This window comes from Nelumbo lutea, chromosome 2 (genome assembly GCF_056320005.1).
Source record: "Nelumbo lutea isolate HS-2025 chromosome 2, American lotus-T2T, whole genome shotgun sequence".
In the NCBI taxonomy this organism is placed as follows: Eukaryota; Viridiplantae; Streptophyta; class Magnoliopsida; order Proteales; family Nelumbonaceae; genus Nelumbo; species Nelumbo lutea.
In genome coordinates this window covers 45,289,989-45,310,481 of record NC_142685.1, presented here as the reverse complement: position 1 = coordinate 45,310,481, position 20,493 = coordinate 45,289,989, and the positions used below count along the sequence as shown (strand labels likewise).

The 20,493-nt window shown below is 39.5% G+C and overlaps 2 protein-coding genes across 2 annotated transcripts; one reads left to right on the top strand and one right to left on the bottom strand.

Annotated features, from left to right (window-relative positions):
* Positions 1 to 800: 800 nt before the first annotated feature.
* LOC148870304 (cytochrome P450 CYP82D47-like) lies at positions 801 to 2,613 on the bottom strand. The gene is made up of 2 exons (XM_088972182.1): positions 1,634 to 2,613; positions 801 to 1,491 (listed from the first exon to the last, which is right to left on the bottom strand). The coding sequence occupies exons 1-2, from the start codon at positions 2,594 to 2,596 to the stop codon at positions 865 to 867; spliced, it is 1,590 nt and encodes a 529-aa protein (XP_088828308.1). The 5' UTR covers positions 2,597 to 2,613; the 3' UTR covers positions 801 to 864.
* Positions 2,614 to 15,037: 12,424 nt separating this feature from the next.
* NF-YC10 (nuclear factor Y, subunit C10) lies at positions 15,038 to 19,361 on the top strand. Its single transcript, XM_088969550.1, has 4 exons — positions 15,038 to 15,758; positions 16,331 to 16,415; positions 18,603 to 18,644; positions 18,996 to 19,361. The coding sequence occupies exons 1-4, from the start codon at positions 15,123 to 15,125 to the stop codon at positions 19,058 to 19,060; spliced, it is 828 nt and encodes a 275-aa protein (XP_088825676.1). The 5' UTR covers positions 15,038 to 15,122; the 3' UTR covers positions 19,061 to 19,361.
* Positions 19,362 to 20,493: the final 1,132 nt, after the last annotated feature.

The window sequence follows — 20,493 nt, the reverse complement described above, 5'->3', positions numbered from 1 at the left end:
GCCATCATCTATAGTTCAATGGATTTATTAAAACCTACCATGTAGTTTGTGTTTTATTTATTAAAACACCCTATAGTTTGCAGCCTATTTAATTACTTAATCGATCATCCGTTAAATTGAAGTGGAAAGTAACAGTTTTGACCTTAGCATCTGTTGGGACCAATTTAATCCACAGATAAATATGCATAAAAAATATCATTCTTGCCCCTAGCTGTGGCTAGTAAAATAAAATATGGGTAATAATTCTTTTTAATCAATTTTATTCTCTAGAAGACATGTCACTGCAAACTAATACCTTGAAATGCACTGTTCTCTCTTCTTAATTCTATTGACACCAAGCATTGTGTGATAAGATGTAAAGGTCAAACATTGATGATTCATTTTAAAAGTTGGCTATAAAGTGCTAGGGGGATTTTTGAAATAAAATGCCATATAGGTCCATGCTCTTAACCATTTTTCACTCCATATCAGCAATCAAGCTATCAATTGCAAGTTTTAGTAAATAAGTGAAACTATAAGAGATGTTTTAGTAAATGATTCAAAACTTAATTACTTCGTTTTGAAATTGAGTTCAAAAGTAACGAAAATGAGACGTACGTGGAACCATTAATCTAATATTGGTGGGTTCAGAAAGTTTTCTGGACCCCTGGAGCAGAAGATGCGAGTTCTATTGTACTTGGGGGCAAGTTTCAGCAAAGACGGTATAAACGGTGTAGTCTGGGTGGGTGTGTTCATTCTCGATCGATGGTCATGCATGGACTAGAGAGAATTATATTATATTAATTAGCAACAGAAGAATATAGTAACTGGATTAGATAGCAAAAATTGAAACATACATATAACGAACTCTCTAATTGACTAATTCTAGTATTGGTAAAGATGAGAAGGTAGGCGAGGGAGGAGCAGAACTTCAAGTGGGGTTGCTTTGAGATTGGTAAGGCCAAAGCTCTCAGTCATATCCACAGGGGCGCCAGATGGGGTGTGAAGATGAAACGCATGAAGCAAACGAGCCAGAGCCAGGTGAACAACTTTGAGGCCCAAGGAGGTCCCTGGGCACGCTCGCCTACCTGAACCAAAAGGGATGAGCTCAAAATGCTGACCCAAAACATCCACGCCCACATGGCTTGTAAGAAACCTCTCTGGCCGAAACTCAAGAGGGTCTGACCACACTCGTGGGTCTCTCTGAATCTTAGAAAGGTTCACCAGTATACGCGTCCCTACTGGCACATGGTACCCAGCTACAGTGCACTCTTCCATGGCTTCATGTGGCCCAGATAGCGGAGCCGGTGGGTATAGCCGCAGTGCTTCCTTCACCACGGCTTGCAAGTATTCCAGCTTCTTCATATCGAATTCTTCCACGTTTCTGTCCTTGCCAACGTGTCTGTCCAATTCATCTTGGACCCTTTTCAACACCTCTTGATTGTTGACTAGTAGCGAGAGAGCCCATGTTAGACAAACTTTTATGGTGTCGTTGCCACCCAAAATAAGATTCTGCAAAAACCCACCAACTGCTGGTAAGTCTGGTATTAATATTATGGTTTCCCACTTCCCTTTCCAGTAGTAATATTAATTAATTAGTACTAGCTAGCGTGCTTAATTATTGAGTAATACTAAATTACTAATACGTACGTACCATGCAAGTAGCCTTATTGATGGTATCGGCATCGTAACCAGAGAGCTTCGAATCCTTGAGGATGGACAGCATCACGTCCATGAAATCTTGCTCGCCATTCGCCTCATCGTTAGAGAGTCTCATCTTTCTGTGCTCCTCCATCCATCCCTCTAGGATAGAGTCCAGCTCTTTGGCAGTCCTCTTCATTGCCTTCTCATGGCCCTGCATGTCCAACCACCCCAGAAAGGGGATTGCATCCGCAATCACAAATTGCCCCACCAAGCGAAAGAAACTCCTCATAACGGTTTGGCATCGCACTGCCTCTGCACTGCCACAAGCAGCGGTAGCACCAAAGTACCGCTTTCCGGCGACCATCCTAAGCACATTATTGAGTGTCAAGTCTCCAAACCAACGCTTCATCTCCACCTTCACCGAGTCTGCGCCTGTAGCATTCTTATTCTTCAACCACAACCCGTATAACTCTCTTACAGACATGTTTACCTCTGAGACTCGGACGTGCTTGAGCATCTCGAGTCTGCGGTTTGAAAGAAGCTCAAGCGTAGCAATCTTGCGCACCTCGCGCCAGTAAGGGCCGTAAGGGGCAAAGGCAAACATGGCATAGTTGTAACCCATGTGCTTCATGGCCACTCCACTGGGACGAGTAGCCAAAGCCCTGTCGTTGATGGTGAAGCACTCCTTTGCTACTTCCCAATCACTCACCACCAAGGCACGACGCACTCCCAACCGAATGGTGAAGGCCGGTCCATACTTGTCGGCCATGGCGCCCAACGTTATGTGCGGCAGCTCAGGCCCTCCTAACAGCGGCAGGTGCCCAATAACAGGCCATGCACCAGCCGCTTCTGGTGCCATCTTTCTCTTTTTAACTTCAATATTCTTAGAAATTAATGATGACAGGTAGTAGATAAACACTAGTACAGCAAGGAGGGCACCAATATTTGTTGGGGATTGCAGAAGAGAATTCATATGTATGTTTCATAAAGAAATAGCTAGGTTTGATCATTGATATTGATGCTCGAGTGGGCAAACACATAAATCTATTTATAAGCAGTTTCACGCAATTGTCAAATAAACTTAGGGTCTGTTTGGATTGCAGTACTCCGGATCAGAATCCTTTGGAATAGCCTACTCTCATGCCAATTCTACAAATGAGGAAATGCTATTCCAGCAGAAATAGGAATGAAAATTCCGGTTGCACCCAACCAAACATTGGAATGGGAATATGTTGGCCATTCTGATTCCGATTCCAGACCCCTATCCCTGCAAACCAAACGGGGCCTTAGAATTCACAATGTTGTGTTGATTGACTGTCTAGTTTCATTGATAATTAGAAAAACAAAAGAATAAAGACCCAGTAGTAGGTATTTTGGTCCCTAGAAGAAACGAAGAGATGAAGCTATATATGACTATAAATTAATTTGTCAAAAGAATCCCTCCGTTTTCAAAACCTATCTGTAATACTTGATGGGTAAACGTTAATGATGTCAAAGTAGTTTACTTAATTTGTAGAATTCTGTAATGAAAACAAGTGTTCCATTGCATCATGCAGTGTTATTAAATATAAATAATATATATATATATATATATATATATATATATATATATAATATTTAATTAATTTATAGAGTTTTAGGTCATTTGCCCAGCAAAACCAAGAGTAAATTAATTGTATAGATCTTTTGAATGTACAATCTAGTCGAATAACGGTCAAGCCCTAACCATATAATGTATAATTGTATATAATAATTAATATTAATTTTAACAATGAATAACGGTCAAGCCCTAACACTTTTACCTAGTTGTTTTCAATATGTTTGGAAAATCTTTAAACAACAATATCCTGGTAATATTCCTTTGATAAAGTCTTGCAGGCGGCAGCATTTTGAATCTTAATCGACTCTTGAGGAGGTTTCCAGACCAAACGGGTACACATGGTCATCCATGTACCTTTCACCCTAGCTATCTTAGTCCTCTCTAGTTCGCATTTTTAGACATTTTGGTAAAAAGATTGGATTGGATTCGCAGTCGCCATGGCCTTCTAGATGCTTGATAAAAGTCTTCTATTAATAATATTTGAGAAGGCTCTATTAAAGCTAAAGAATTTCTTTTTCCAAAAGTAAAATGCACCACCAGTTGTGTTCTATGTCGTGTAGCCCCCATTGTTTAATTAAGTTTTCGAATTAGCTTGGAAAATGAGATCATATCAATCCAAACCATGCATGGAAAATTAATTTTTAGAAGCAGTTATTATTTGCCCAAGTATTGTAACAATTAATTATATAATTAATTTATTAAAAATATATGCAATATTATATGTACCTATTCCACTTGTTTCTATGAGGAAACTTTTCTTACTCGGCCACATGGAAATCATATAGATATATGGCGAAGGAGACGAAGGATGTTTAATAATTCATGAAAATAACAGGAACAATTGAATTTTAAAAGAATTACATAATGGTTATATATATCTACTACTCTTTTGTCATCCACTAAAACTCTAGAAATATGATAATCTGTGATACACCCCATATGTTCAACATTGTTACACATAGAGATAATGGTTGGAGTGGGCCGGGTAAGGCAAAGGAGTGGCTCTCTGGCATATTTCTAAATTTAGTTTTCCAAGGCTACTTTTGGTTTGAAAGAAAAGATGAGAAGAGAAAAGAAAGGGAAAATGTATGATGCGAGAAAGACATGGTATGGAAAAGTTTTGACCAATCAAAATTCACCCATGAATTTTGGTAAATATTTCCTAATTGGCTTCCACATTTATGATACAAGTTGATTGGTCAAACATTTTTTGGATATCATATCTTTTCCATATCATAGTGGAACCTGAAAAAAAAAAGAATGAAGAAGAATAATAGAAAAACTTTCCCTTTACTTTTTTACTTTCAAACCAAATATATCCTAAGGATCTATAAGGCTGTCTTTGGAAACAATGCAGAATGCAAATAGAGTGTAAATGCAAATATACATAATACATTTTGGTTCATACAAATACAAAGCTGGAGGGTTAGTTTTGCATTGACAAATTTATCTTCTTACCAAACAACTTTTAGTTGTAATGGATGCAAATGAATCCAATAAAGTAATATGCCTTTTTTAACAAAAGCGCATTTTGAATACAAACTTATTTTTTATCGATGTAAAATAACATCTCATTTTCAATGTAAACATGCCTTGAAAATTGTGCTCTGTCATTGTCAATGCATAAATGCATACTTGCCAAACAATAGCAAAACTAAGTATGTGTTTGGTTCCGTTTATGTTTATTAGGTGGGTGTTTATTGGAAAAATGTTTATCTAATAAACACTCACATTAAACATTTTTTATTTTGTTGTTTGGTTAAGGCGTTTCAAGAAACGCCCCTTTACAACCCAGCACAATAAACGTTTTTTCATTTCATGGTGTTTGGTGGGGCGTTTCAAGAAACAACCATATGGATGTTTCAGTGTGAGACTTTCACTTTGATGTATAGAATCCATTAGTCAATCCAACGGTCCAAATTACATGTGCTTGTATTTAAAGACTGGTTTTTAGATCCAACGGTGAAAATATGATATAATCCACATTCAACGGTGGATATATGACTCTCTCTCTCTCTATCCACCCCTCTCTCTCTCTTTTCTATTTTGTTATTTCATTAATATTTTGTTAATTGGGTTAGGAGGCATTCCTTTATATTGCTAAAGGAAAATATGACTCTCTCTCTCTCTATCCACCCCTCTCTCTCACTTGGCCAAGCTCATCTGGATGCTTTACTAAATTTTATTTATCCATGGACCCTTATCCCCCATATCTTTATAAAAAACTATTTTTCACTTTCTCAGCTCTCTTTAAGGCTTGTGGTGTGGCCCTCGATGTCAATCCTTGGTAGGTGATGAGGGCGGATTTGGCCCTCCAGTGAAATTATGACACCTGGCACCTCATTCCAACTAAGTGCAGCTTCTTGACAACTAGGTAGCTCGCCACTTAGGAGCAGTTCGACACTTATAGGCAGCCTGGTGTCTTACAAAGAGCTCGCCACTTAGGGGCAGCTTGGCACTTACAGGTAGCTCGCCACTTAGGGGCAACTCGGCACTTACAGGCAGCTCGACATAGGTAGCTCGCCACTTAGGGGCAGCTCGGCACTTACAGGCAATTCGGCATAGGTAGCTCGCCACTTAGGGGCAGCTCGACATATCACAAGAAGATTTCCTACCTGACAATTGTACCTGCCAGATCGGGAGACTGCACCCACGTCTCTAGCCAGGCAGCATCGTGCCTGCCAACTCTAACAACACCTCATGTCTGACAGGGCCGTACCCTGCAACGGTTACCTGCGCCCACCAGCTCAGCCCTGCCAAGTAACAGCTGCGGTAGAGAGTCAGAGGTGGTTACGTCATATCTGTTAGGACACCGCTATATAAGAGCCCCTACCCCCCAGAGGGGAGAGGGGGATGAAAAATGGAGGTAACCCCTACTCTTTAGCTCTCTCATTTCTCTAATATTGTCTTCAAGCTCTCTACTATCAGAGTGCTAACTTAGCCATCGGAGTGGCCTCGCCGGGTAAACACCCCCGGGTCCTCTGATTCAGTTCTCGTAGGTTCATCGGCTCCCATCAACTACAAGGAGGAGTATATCATCTCATGCAGAGGGCAGTCGGGTTGCACTACACTAGGAGGCTCGCCAACAAGGCAGTGCACCCAGCAGCTCATCCAAGTAGCTTACCACGAGGGAACTCGTCACCAAGTAGCTCACCACCAGGGAGCTCATTACCAGGGAGGTCGTCACCAGGGAGCTCGTCACCAAGTAGCTCACCACCAGGGAGCTCGTCACCAAGTAGCTCACCACCAGGGAGCTCATCACCAAGTAGCTCACCACCAGGGAGCTCGTCACCAAGTAGCTCACCACCAGGGAGCTCGTCACCAGGTAGCTCACCACCAGGGAGCTCGTCACCATGTAGCTCACCACCAGGGAGTTCTTTACCAAATAGCTCACCACCAGGGAGTTCGCCACCAAGTAGCTCACCACCATGGAGTTCGACACCAAGTAGCTCACCACTAGGTAGTTCACCACCAGGGAGCTCCATCATCCTCTGAGTCACAGGCCACTTGGGAGCAGGTCAAATGACGAAGTACTTAGCCAAAAATTGATACATCACGAAAAAAAATTGGTACGTGACCAGAAACGGTTGCATCAATTGGCGTCGTCTGTGGGAACATGCGGCAAAAAGCTAAGTTCTCATCCTACAAAGGCTAAGTTCTCATCCTACAAAAAGTTAAGTCCTCTCCTCCCAGAAAGTTAAGTCCTCACTTTTTAGAAATTGAAGCTCTCGCTTTATAATTTCCATTTTATATGAACTCAAAGACTATACAGGGAGCTAACAGGCTAAGTAGCTCTACCAACTTTACTTTCAATTCAGATAAAACCTCGTCAGTCCTCTTCGTGAGGTCCCCCTACAAAGATGAGCACTTTGTGGCTTTTGCAGGAATTGGCGGCCAACAGACTACACGGGCGCCCTTGTTGGTCGAGCCTTCCAAGGCTCCCGTGTGAGCTGGCGACCTAAAGTTAGTAGTTCTGCCTCCGAAGGTCGAGCTCCTAGTAGCTTCTTGTAAGAGTAGGTGACCGACATTACGAGGCTGACGCAGCGCAATCATAGCTCTAAGGAACCTCACAGGTAGCTCGACACCCGGTTAGCCTGACACCTCACAGGTAGCTCGGCACCTGGTCAGCTCGGTGCCTTACAGGTAGCTCGGCACCTCATAGGCAGCTCGGTACCTCACAAGTAGCTCGGCACCTAGTCAACTCGGTGCCTTACAGGCAGCTTGGCACCTAGTTAGCTCAGCACCCGGTCAGCCCGACACCTCACAAGTAGCTCGGCACCTGGTCAGCTCGGTGCCTCACAGGTAGCTCGACACCTGGTCAGCTCGGCATCCCACAAGCAGGTCGGCACCTGGTCAGCCCGACACCACATAAGTCCCAGTTGCCTCTTTGGCATGGGCAAAGTCAAGAAGAGTGGACTACGAAACGCTCCCAAAGCCTACGGGCCACATTACTGCTGAAAAACGCAGTCGCCTCTACAACATGGACAACACAACTGCTTAAGACCCAGTCGCCTCTTTGGCATGGGCAAAATCAAGAAGAGTGGACTATGAGTCGCTCCCAAAGCCTACGGGCCACATTACTGCTTAAGACCCAGTCGCTTCTTCAGCATGGGCAAAATCAGCAAAAGTGGACTATAAGTTGCCCCTAGAGCCTAAGGGCTACAGTACTGAACTAGCGGAGACCTCCTCACCTTACAGGCAGCTCGCCACTTACAGGCAGCTCCTAGAGCCTAGGAAATTGGATCAGCGCTTACTAGCTCGTCAACTTACGGGCCAAAAGGAGAAATCTACTCCCTTCGCCAAGTTACTCTAAGCTCGGGAGTGGGGGGCAAATGATGAGGGTGGATTTGGACCTCCAGTGAAATTATGACACCTAGCACCTCATGCCAATTAAGTGCAGCCTCTTGACAACTAGGTAGCTCGCCATTTAGGGGCAACTCGGCACTTACAGGCAGATTGGTGTCTTACGAAGATCTCACCACTTAGGGGCAGCTCGGCACTTACAGGCAGCCTGGCGTCTTACGAAGATCCTCTTAGGGGCAGCTCGGCATAGGTAGCTAGCCACTTAGGGGCAGCTCGACGTATCGCAAGAAGATTTCCTACCCGACATCCGTACCTGCCAGATCTGGAGGCTACACCCACGTCTTTGGCCAAGCGGCGTCGTGCCTGCCAACTCTGACAATGCCTCATGTCTAATAGGGCCGTACCCTGCAACGGTTACCTGCGTCCACCAGCTCAACCCTGGCAAGTAACGGTTGCGGTAGAGAGTCAGAGGTGGTTATGCCAGATCTGTCAAGACATCGCTATATAAGAGCCCCGACCCCCCAGAGGGGAGAGGGGGATGACAAATGGAGGTAACCCCTGCTCTCTAGCTCTCTCATTTCTCTAATATTGTCTTCAAGCTCTCTACTATCAGAGTGCTAACTTAGCCATCGGAGTAGCCCCACCGGGTAAATACCCCCGGGTCCTCTGATTCAGTTCTCGTAGGTTCATCGACTCCCGTTGACTACAAGGAGGAGCAGATCATCTCATGCAGAGGGCAGTCGGGTTGCACTACACTATGAGGCTCGCCAACAAGGCAGCGCACCCAGTAGCTCATCCAAGTATCTCACCACCAGGGAGCTCGTCACCAAGTAGCTCACCACCAGGGAGCTCGTCACCTGGTAGCTCACCACCAGGGAGCTCGTCACCAAGTAGCTCGTCACCAGGGAGATCGTCACCAAGTAGCTCACCACCAGGGAGTTCGCCACCAAGTAGCTCACCACCAGGTAGTTCTCCATGAGGGAGCTCCATCATCCTCTGAGTCACAGGCCACCTGGGAGCAGGTCAAATGATGAAATACTGAGCCAAAAATTGATACATCACGAAAAAAATTGGTACGTGACTAGAAACGGTTGCATCAGTAGGTTTGAGTCAGATCTTTATTGATGCAAAAAAAATGTATATATTTACAAGTTGTCGAGTTGTTTAATGATTTGCCTGAGAAAGACATGGTGGCATGGGCGACAACTGCCACAGGTTATGCCCAAAATTGAAGGCCAGAAGGAAGCACTAAGATTTTTCAAAGAAATGCAGGATGTAGGTGCAGAAATAGATGAAGTCACATTAACTGGAATGCATTTTGTTATACTGCAGTGATGTGGGGTTCGCAGTTCATGGACCGGCTGTTTCATCAATAGATTGTTCTCTGAGATGACAAAGACAGAGGCAGGGTGTCCATTACACATCTTCCCTGAAGCCTATTGTCCAAGAGACTGGTTTGGCAGAGGCAACCTTGCTTCTACTTGTTTTCTTTTGGGAATCTATTGCCTTTCTGAGTTTCTGACCATGATTTTCTATTTTACTTGTATATGGCTAAAGTAAACACTCAAATTAGCCGAATTGCTTCTGCAGTATAACAAGTGAAATCAACAGTAACCAAAATCAACTGAATAATCTACAGTATAACAAGTAAAATCAACTATAGCCAAAACGAATTTGCTTCTCAGTCCATCTCTAACAAGGATCAGGAAATGCAAGATGACAGTGTGATAGATGCAACCAATGAGTATCTTTTCAAGCTCAAAATCAAAGAAGAAATATATGGTGAAGAGTAAAGGGTGAAAATAATAGAAAAGGATAGATATGTCTGCGGGCTAAAAGAAGAACACAGGCTCAAAGATGAAAACAATAGACAGAGAACTTAGGAAAAAACAGAGGGAAAAATCGAAAGAATAGAAAACGATAGATAGAACGATGTCCACTGCTCCTCTGGGCTCCGATGTCACTCCTCCGATCATCTATCTGCGGCCCTTGATGTCAATCCTGGGTGTCAAATACATTGCCAAACTATTTTAGTTGGTAGGTTTGAGTCAGATCTTTATTGATGCAACAAAATTTATATATTTATAAGTTGCAGAGTTGTTTGATGATTTGCCTAAGAAACACATGGTGGCCACAGGTTATGCCCAAAATTGAAGGCCAAAAGGAAGCACTAAGACTTTTCGAAGAAATGCTGGATGTAGGTGCAGAAATAGATGAAGTCACATTAACTGGAATGCATTCTGTTATACTGCAGTGATGTGGGGTTTGCAGTTCATGGACAAGCGTTTCATCAATAGTTTGTTCTCTGAGATGACAGAGACAGAGGCAGGGTGTCCATTACACATCTGCTCTGAAGCCTATTGTCCGAGAGACTGGTTTGACAGAGGCAGCCTTGCTTCTACTTGTTTTCTTCTGGGGAATCTATTTTTCTGAGTTTCTGACCATGATTTTCTATTTTACTTGTATATGGATAAAGTAAACACTCAAATTAGCCGAATTTCTTCTGCAGTATAACAAGTGAAATCAACTATAGCCAAAACGGATTTGCTTCTCAGTCCATCTCTAATAAGGATCAGGAAATGCAAGATGATAGTGTGATAGATGCAATCAATGAGTATCTTTTCACGCTCAAAATCAAAGAAGAAATATATGGTGAAGAGTAAAGGATGAAAACGATAGAAAAGGATAGATATGTCTGCGGGCTAAAAGAAGAACACAAGCTCAAAGATGAAAACGATAGACAGAGAACTTAGGAAAAAACAGAGGGAAAATTTGAAAGAATAGAAAACGATAGATAGAACGATGTCCACTGCTCCTCTGGGCTCCGATGCCACTCCTCCGATCATCTATCTGCGGGCGGCATCAAACTTGCTTGTGGTCAGGGTTTCAACGAATAGAGAAACAAAAAGTAGAAAATCATGGGACGGTAGATTAGGTTGCACCGGATCAAAACTTGCAGGTGCCACATCATACGAAACATAAGCTCCATGTCAGCTATGCGTTTCACGAAACGCACAGCCATTGGGGGAAGCGAGAATACGACTATTTTCACGAAAGCCGATGAAAAAAATGGGAAAACATTTATTGCCGTTTTTTGATTAAACATTGCCACCAAACAGTGGTTTCGGCGCCAATAAACGTTTATTGCACCAAAAGCTGAACTGGCGCTGAGGTGGCAAACGGAACCAAACATCCCCTAAATCAGCATTTACACTCCATTTGCACCGTTTCCAAACGCAGCCGAAGGAACTCCAAGGTACTTTGATGTTCCACTTCCACCATAATACTAGCTGTCCTTTCAACTCTTTCATCTTGAAATCCTAAAGCTTATTTTTTGTTTCACTCTGGTATTCTCTCGCCTCACATCAATCTCACAGTGCAGCCGTGCCTTGAAAACATTTTCTGATGAATGATCACATCAAGTATGAAAGATATCTCAATACAGGACTGCGATGCACTGTGACATTCTGTGAATAGCAAATCCGATCTCATTTTCTCATGTACTCCAATTTGGTTGACGAAGCTACATGCCTACAACTTCAAATATAAGAAAGAATTAAAGACAGTCATTCCATTATTTCAACGTATATGACAAGGGAACAAAGTCGTCGTCATTGTAAAAGTCTAAATTAATTACGGCACTCCATTGCTACCATTCAAAACAAAACTCCTTGTTTCTTCATTCCCTTTTATTTATTTATTTTTGCTGACCCAAAACAAATAAAACTACTGTGCTCATTCTTTAATTTATTGACTTTAATCCTCTGAGGTCTGGTCTGTGGTTGTGGGTCAATATTAGATAAGAAATACATCATCATAAGATTAAAAATTCATCACCACTTTTAGTCATATTATAAATCTAAATAATAGGCACATTTAAACATATTATTAAGTTAAAATAATGGTGAAGCCCGGGGGAGTTGAATCCCAATCCATTATAAATAACAATATATTAAATAAATCAAATAGGATATTCATTGCTTTTTTAAACAAAATATTAATTGAGGAAAAGTCCCCAAAAAAAAAAAGAAAAAATTGATCAGGGTGCCGTATTGTTCTAGTATATCAGACCATCTATCTTTTTCTTAGGCTGTGTTTAGTTGCAATGTAAATTTATTTGCACTAGTACAAATGTATGAGAATGCAAATATAAAAAAATACAAATTATTGTTTTGAATTTTACTTTATTCTGCTTCATGTCTTAATACTTCATTTGTACTGCCATAAATTTACACTCAACCATGATTTTACATCAGGGCAAATTTATTTACATTGCAACCAAACACAGCCTTACTGTCGAATGTCGATGGAATTTGATGTTCTACTCATTATCTAATTGCTACCCATCACGGATTGAATGTTCCATATTGTTTTACTTGTTCATGTGATCCCCCTTCTTAAATATTGCTCTTGTATCTGATTTAATTATTGACATTAATGAATGAATTGCCTACGGGTTATTCTTCTCAAAAAAAAAAAAAACTTCTTATTTATATAAAATATTTCATATTGTTGAAAAAACTGAAAAGTGTTTAAATAAGCTAATTGAGAAATCTAATCTAGTTGTTAACAGAAGAGTCCATTGGCATAAATGAGAAATCTAATTAAGAAGAGTGCAAATGTAAATATGTTCAATGCAAAACCCTGTATGCAATACAAATTTTCTATTCTTTCCATCAACCCCTCCTTTTGGCTCAGTTTGATAGGAGTATAAATACAAATATGCACTGTGCAAATACATACAAAATACAAGGGTTTGCACTCTACAAATTTGCATTTATACTCTTTCCAAACTGAGCCTCCACTTCAACGAATTTCCATCTAAGTAATTTTTTTTTTTTGATCTTTTTAAAATATCATTAAAAGATTAGGCAAAAGCAAGGAATTCTTAAGTTTCTTTCTTTTCTTTTTAATTCCTTGAAAGCTGGACCCTCGGAAATTTCTACCAATGAATCGTGCTAGATAGTCTAGGAGGATTGGAGGAACATTAGCTGAAGTAAACAATGACTTCTCCAAAATTTGACCAGTTCTATGACAATAGGTATCTAGCATGTCTATAATCAGTTTGGTCTACACCACCAAGGAGGCCTTGTAGAGAATAAGCAGATCAACAAAGAAGATATGGAACAATAAGGGACCTTGTCTAGAAAATTTGGACGGCATCCCTTGAACTCAATATACTCGTTAATGAGGCCTGAAACTTTGAAAGTGTTCATATACAGATAAAAATGTACCAGGACTATACATGTTCATGGGCTGGGCTTTGGGCCCAATTTTACACTATCTTGTATTTGGGCTTCGAGCAAGGCCCATTAGAATTTTGACAAAAGCCTAATCTAAGCCCGGCCCATGAACAGGTCTAACCAGGACATAGAATCACTTTATCTAATTCCTCTACAAAATTTGAAACAAGAAAGAGCCTTCTAGAGATCTAATTGGGCCAAGTTTAGTCAATTATTAAGTAAATCAAGCTCAACCTGACTCAAAAACTCAGAGCTTGAAATTCGACTTGAGTTTGATCGAATTTCAAATTTCCTACTCGAACCCAACTTGAGTCAATACTTGAGAGTTACTTGACCTCACCTCCACTTGAACTAATTATAAACAAATTAATATTAAAAATATAAAAAACAAATGTATTAAGGAACTCAATTATAAATTTATTTGGTTTTTTGCCGAGTACCTGACTGATAACCATTAATCCACACCACCTCTCTAGTAAAACATTTTGCCATCTGAGCTATCAAACAAAGTCCATGGGAAGGAAGGAATTTCGGTTTCTTTTTTTTTTTTTAAGTCTCGATGATATGGCCTTAAATAACCACTACTGTCCGGTGAAACTAGCAAGTAAATTGGACTGCAATCAAAATAGCCTTTATCCTTAAGTAGACTCCCCCCAAATCCCTTATATTATGTTTGGTTTGAAGGAAAAGGTAGAGAAAGGAAAGAAAAGGTAGAAAAATCTATACAAGTTTGTAAAAGGTTTTCCCATCTTTCCCTTTCTTTCCCTACTCTTTCTTTCAAAGTTCAAACCAAACACAGCAATGCTGGTGGTATTCATTTTCATGGTCATCTCGTGGGAGTGTTTCAGTCCCATTCATGAGTGATTGTGCCATGAAAATGGTACCAGTCAAAAGACGATATGAACTTTTATGAAAATAGCCCAAAATGAGTTTTTCGTATCTTTTCAAGATTGCAACTAGATCTTTTTTCAATCAAACGAAAAAATATCAAAACATGAACTAACAGGCTTCTAAAAGACTGACAACCCATACGAAAAGATGCGCCAAAAAGAGCCTTGTCAACCGATAGAAAGTGCTAAATTACCAAATGCCCTTTTTATAATTATAATTCAAAGGAGTGTGAAATGAAATTTTCAAAATGATGAAAATGAGCAAAATAATTCCCGCTTCAATCTTCGAACAACCTTTTGACAAGAACACTACATCACTTTTCACTTGAAGTTGTTGCCACTTATTTCACTATTGAAGAGATACAAACCATCGTCAGATATAGAAAAATTTCTGGTGATACCAAAAAAAATCAGGAGAAAGAAGGTATTTTTATCATTATCATTAGAGAAGAACCGATATACATGTATATGTATGCCAGGCCAAGTATTTCAAGTTTTTAACCACTTGACTTGACAACCCATATTTCTAGAAATTGTTGTGTTATGGAAAGGGTAAAATATCAAAAAAAATGGTAAAAAGACGATTTTGAGATTAAAAAAGTTTAAACAATTAAATGAAAATCTTTTCCAAAATTAACTGTAATAACACTAACAGAAGAGGTTTTCATCGCAAATTTCCGATGTAAAAGCTCAGGCTCAGTTTAGAAGGAGAACAAATATATAAAATAATATAAAATATATAATTTTGCACTCTACATATTTACATTTATACTCCTTCCAAACTGAGTATGAGAGCTCTTTATCGTCACAAATGAAAAGATAAAAATACAGGGATATTTATCACTGACCTCATAATAGCGGGGGTCTTTCTAATTTACAAAAAAGCTTTGAGGTAGACCAGACGGCTGAACCTGGATCACATGATCACTCAAATGAATTGGGTCCACTTTTCGAATCGGACGGATGGCGGTGCCGGTTAGTCATTTGGGCCTGGATTGGAACCGGAACGAAGGCAATCGGAATCAGGCATTGCGGGATTGGAGATTTGGTGGGCTCCATTTAAGAACGGTGCGAAGTGTGCGGCAGAACCGGACTCCGTTCAGGGACGAGACGGTGCGAGCGTGCCGCTCAGCACGTTTTGAACTAGAGCAGCTGAAGCTAAACCCGGGAGCTGAGAGTCCGAGGGTGGTTGTTGGAGACTCAAGCAAACAAGAGATGAAGAGCAGAAAATCAACAGGAACCGGTGACACAAAGGGAGAGCCCAAGGCCAAGAACAAGAAGAATAGGGTGTCAAAAGAGGCAGAGGTTGAGGTGGTCGAAGTTCCTTCCTCTTCTTCTCGAGAACCAGAAGAAGAAGAAGAAGAAGACGAAGAAGCAAAGAGCAGCAACGACTCCAACGGAAACAGCAACCAGGCGGCAAAAGAGGAAGATGATGGTAACGACGACGAGGAGGACATCAACATTAATGGGAGCCTAAATAGATCAAACGGTGAGGCGGTTTCATGCCGTTTCCCGATGAATCGGATCAAACGGATCGTAAGGAGCGAGGGTGACTTCCGGACAACCCAAGAGTCCATTTTCCTCTTCAATAAAGCTACGGTTTGATTCTTTCACCCCTTCCCTCTCTCTCTCTCTCTCTCTCTCCTTAAAATAAAAGCAGTTTCTCAAGTTAAAAGCAAAATCTTTGCTTCACATTTCCTTTTAGGGCATTTTATCCTTCCCCTGTCTGTACCTTCAAATACTGTCGAGATTTTTGGAGAAACACAGTCAATTTTGTTTCCCATCAATTGTTTCGAGTCTATTGGTTGATCAATTTTCCATTCTCATCCATTTTGTCATCTATAATTTATGCTTACACCTCGTATAATTTGCATTCATTTAGAGTTTTGACACCAATCACGTATAAGCACTCTTAACAAGTTCTTCTTTTCTCCTGCTGCTGCTGCTTTTACCCCTGCTGTATGATATTTTTGTCACATTATCGTTGTGCATCAATGTTAACATGGAAATCCTTCTGCTTTGGTTAGTTTACTCCGAAACGTTTATTTCATTTTGTGTTTTGCATCTTTATACGCTACTCTTTACCTGGAATGCATTCGATTCGTTTTAATTTCTTTTTAAATTTTGATTGTTTTCTAAACTTAAAAAATACCGTTTTTTGCTGGTTGCAGGAGCTTTTTCTTGAATTATTTTGTGAAGATGCATATGCATGTTCTGTGCAGGATCGTAAGAAATCTGTTGGCTACAAGCACCTTTGTAAGTCCTCTATCTCCATTTTTTCAGGGTTGACACTGTACAACTACCATTCATTGGCATGTGCTCCTCTATTTCTGTTCTTCGAGCACTATAAATTGCCATTTCAACTGCTCCATCGTCTATTTACTCATTACCTTAATGCTATGACCTTTGTAATTTAATGAATTTTAACTGCTACTCATAATAATAGAGAGCTCAATAATCTTTCCAACTCATTCTCTAATGCACTAAATCCTGGAGAGATGGATTCTAACACCTCAGTTGGTTCAGAAAGCATAAGGTCACTTTTAGAAAGAACGATCTTTGGAAATAAACGTGTGTTCTTAGCGGTCAATGTGAAACTTAACCTCGAAAAAGTAAAACAGAAAAGTATGTTCATGAACATGAAAAAATTCAATTTGTGTAATCCGCATGTGCATAGAAGACCACCAACTGCGCCTGTTACAAGAAGTGATAGAAAAGGACATGGGTAGTATTAAGAAATGATTTAAGCACTAATAATTTAATAGTGGATATGGTTTTAAATGGAATGGATTGGCGAAACAGGATTCATGTATCTGGCCTCATATAATTGGGATAAGGCATGGATGATAAAACATGCCACAGACAATACTGCATGACATGGAATACATATTTGAACTTCCTTTCTGCTGTGGACAAACAACAGAAAGTGCTAAAGAACAGAACAGCATCTCATCTGCAACATGCATATATGAGTATCATAGTTGTCAAGGCGGTGCCTAGGCGATAAGGCGTCCATGGAGGGTTACCTCGCCCAAGCGCCTACATATTTATATGTAAGACACCACACAGTATTTTATATTTTTATTTTATGTTATTAATATTAGTACAATAGATACTATTAGACTAAATTATTCATATTGTGGGGTTATAGTATTAATATTGTTATTCTTATACTAGTTTCTTTTTGTTATTTTCTTGTTTGTTTGGGTTCAGTCGAGACACAAGTCAGCTACATAACATGATTCCATGCTCATAACTATACAGAAATGCCAAATCCATAATTTTATCATCACAACAGAACCCACAAAAAACAAAGTCAAAGATATAAATGTCTCTTAAGTCTTAACAGCAAAGAGAAGGAAAAGAGAAGTTGTTGATCTTTCCTGCAAATCTTTTAAATTTGCCAAGAATTCTAGTAGGAAACCACAAAAATTCTTTTATGTTCAAGTTCTTGCTGTATTTCTTTTTCTTTTTCTAATAAAGTTCTTTGAGTTGATCAAAAAAGAAAAAAAAAAGAAACTGTTAGATTTTATTGATCATGAGAAAAGAATGATATGTACATCAGTAGATATCCCCTACTTGTTGGGCTAATGTCAGTTACCCAACCCCTTATTATCATTTACATAATATCAGTGTGTTATAGTGCCCTGTTCATCCTAAGTTTAGTCAAAATATCAGCTACATTTCGGTCTATTTGCTGTTTTTTCACTAATTTTAAAATCTAAAAATTGTAATTTTCAAAATTTGCTGTGTATCTCTGCCTATTTCATTTTTCTTTCATTTTAATAAGAGTACTAGGTGGTGCTTTAGATATGATGCCTGTGTAATACCTTCTCTAGGCAATGATTTGGCAACTTTTGGCACTCGTATGCCTTTGAAAAATAGGAGAAAAACCAAAGGCTCTGAACAAACAATCAAAATCTTATTAACAATATTGTAAGCCTTCCCTGTGATTAATATTTTATCCCATGAACAATGTAAACCCTGCCAGTCCAATATTTTTAGAGGTAGTATTGGCAAATCAAGTTGTTTGATATCTGAAATGCACTATATAAGTTAAAAGATCGGCTAATTCCCTAGCTGATGGTTTAACTAAACAAGGGGCAGAAAGGGATTCACTGTTTTGGGCTAAGCTGTAACTTTAGTGTCTTCTTTTCTCTTTTTCTTCTTTTTTTCCTTTCATGAGGCTCTTTGTGGCTCTTGGAAGATAAGTGTGTTTGTCTTCCTCCTGTAAATTTTCTACTGATGATTTAATGAAAGTGTTATTGATCAAAAAAATATATATATCAGTTGATGATCCTTTTCCCCCTTAAGGTTCATTGCTGACTCCCTGGTTTATAAACTACTTTTTCACATTTGAAATGGTTTAGTCAAACTATATGATTTTCTAATTGTCTGTATAGTTCAGCAAATACTGAAATTACTTATTCTGTTTTTTTCCAGCTTCTGTTGTCTCTAAACGGAAAAGATACGACTTTCTTTCAGGTAATTTCTTATCAACAATTCTGTTTTCCCTTTCTAGTTTCTGCTGACAAATGATACAATGGACATGTTTAAATTAAGGCATTTTCAAATTAACTGTGGTAATGCCTTGCATATTTAAATCCAGATCATTGGATCCTCTCAACCCTTAGGAAACCATATCAATACCCTAGCATTATCCCTCCTTGCACGTATCTGGATGGGATTGGGATCCAAGGCTTAACCTTTCTCTCGTGTATGCCTCAACATGTTTACACATGGTCTTGCTACTACCATTAGATATTACATTTAGATTTTCTTCTCTATCATCCTTGCCAAAATTCATACTTTGTTGTTCCTTCTGTTTTTTACTAGATTTTGTGCCTGAGAAAGTCAGAGCTGAGGATGCATTAAAAGAAAGAAGATTAGCTGGAACATGAAAGTGAGGATGTTCAGCAAGTACTTAGTAAGGAAACGTGCAGATAAGTAGTTATCTGCTTCCAGAAATGTGTATCATTAAGGTCTTCTTGGCTACCTTGGTGTGCAACTAATCCAAAGAGTATGTATTGTAGTAGTAATTGGACAACAAACGAATGACACCTTTTTACATAGGGAATCTAACTTATTTGATGGCAGAGAAATTTCTGACTTCTATTTTCCAAATTTTGTAACAATGTTCAATTTCTATGGTAGCTGATGAGAGAAGTAATAGATAAATTGATCCCTTATATGGTGCCAGAATTCCTGAATCTGATGGAAATGCAACTTCATCTGCACATGTAAACTACAACAGTATCTCCTCAATCTCGATGCAGCCTATGATCATGTTCCATGAAGTACCAAAATCATATTCTAACAGCTAGTTTTTTATGAACTTCTAACAGTTTGTCGTTGGAGTTCTAATAAATGGTTTGTAGGCAGGTTTCTGACAGTTAGTTTTTCTTTAAATGCTCCAATAGCTCTGGTTTTTTTAATCTCTATATATAAACCCATGACACTTTTGAATGTGGATCTTCTTCCTCTTGGTTAAGTCCCTAAATTTTGTTTTTCTCTATGTAGTCAATGTCTCCATCTTCTAGTTAATGCATCCATTTCTTTCTTGTTACTTGAGCCATGTCAAATATGGGCCACAATAACTGTTGCGTGGCCTTGGAGCATGACAATCCATTGCCAGAGATTTTGAATTGGTCCTGTCAAGGAGATTAAGTGGTGAAAAATCACCTTGAAGACACGATTTTAACCTTTTTTCCATTGCACTCATTCGCAACAGAAGCTCAAAATCTCTGGAAATTATGCATCAAATGGCTTGTTATTAAATATATTTTTTCTGGTTTCCTATGGTATACATGCATATTTCAATTATATAGCATGTGCATATCTTATTTATAGTAATTTGAACCTTATAATCGATGTATATGGATTTTGTGTCTTGGTATGTGCATGTGTATAGATCCCTCTTTTTTTTGGTAAACGTGTGTGTATAGATCATTCCACACCATCTTTCTGGTAATGCTTTTTTGCGATGCATATCTTGAAATTTCATTTACCACCGTTCCACCCTAGGTTGTAAAAACCCTACAGGTAAGTACAACATACCCTATTTGTTTATGGTTTGCACTTTGCATATTAAAGACACGAGATTATTCATTGGGTTTTGTTTGTTTTCAATGTAAATCTAAACTGGATACAAATTTTGCATCTATTTGTTGGTAACTATGATTCACACTTCTACCTGATGTGAAATTTGTACTTTGTCACATTTGCATTCACTGTCAGTGCAAAATTTGCACCCCAAATTTGCTCCACCTTCTACCATAATTCACCCTCATATAAGGTGGGGATCACATTAACCCTCCTACCTCTGTTTCCTTTC

Bases quoted from the DNA above. Each gene is read 5' to 3' on its own strand.
- LOC148870304 (XM_088972182.1), bottom strand. From the start codon at position 2,596: ATGAATTCTCTTCTGCAATCCCCAACAAATATTGGTGCCCTCCTTGCT. The intron at 1,492-1,633 runs GTACGTACGTAT...GGGTTTTTGCAG, and splicing joins TCAATAAGGCTACTTGCATG to AATCTTATTTTGGGTGGCAA.
- NF-YC10 (XM_088969550.1), top strand. From the start codon at position 15,123: ATGGCGGTGCCGGTTAGTCATTTGGGCCTGGATTGGAACCGGAACGAA. The intron at 15,759-16,330 runs GTTTGATTCTTT...TGCTGGTTGCAG, and splicing joins TCCTCTTCAATAAAGCTACG to GAGCTTTTTCTTGAATTATT. The intron at 16,416-18,602 runs GTAAGTCCTCTA...GTTTTTTTCCAG, and splicing joins TGTTGGCTACAAGCACCTTT to CTTCTGTTGTCTCTAAACGG.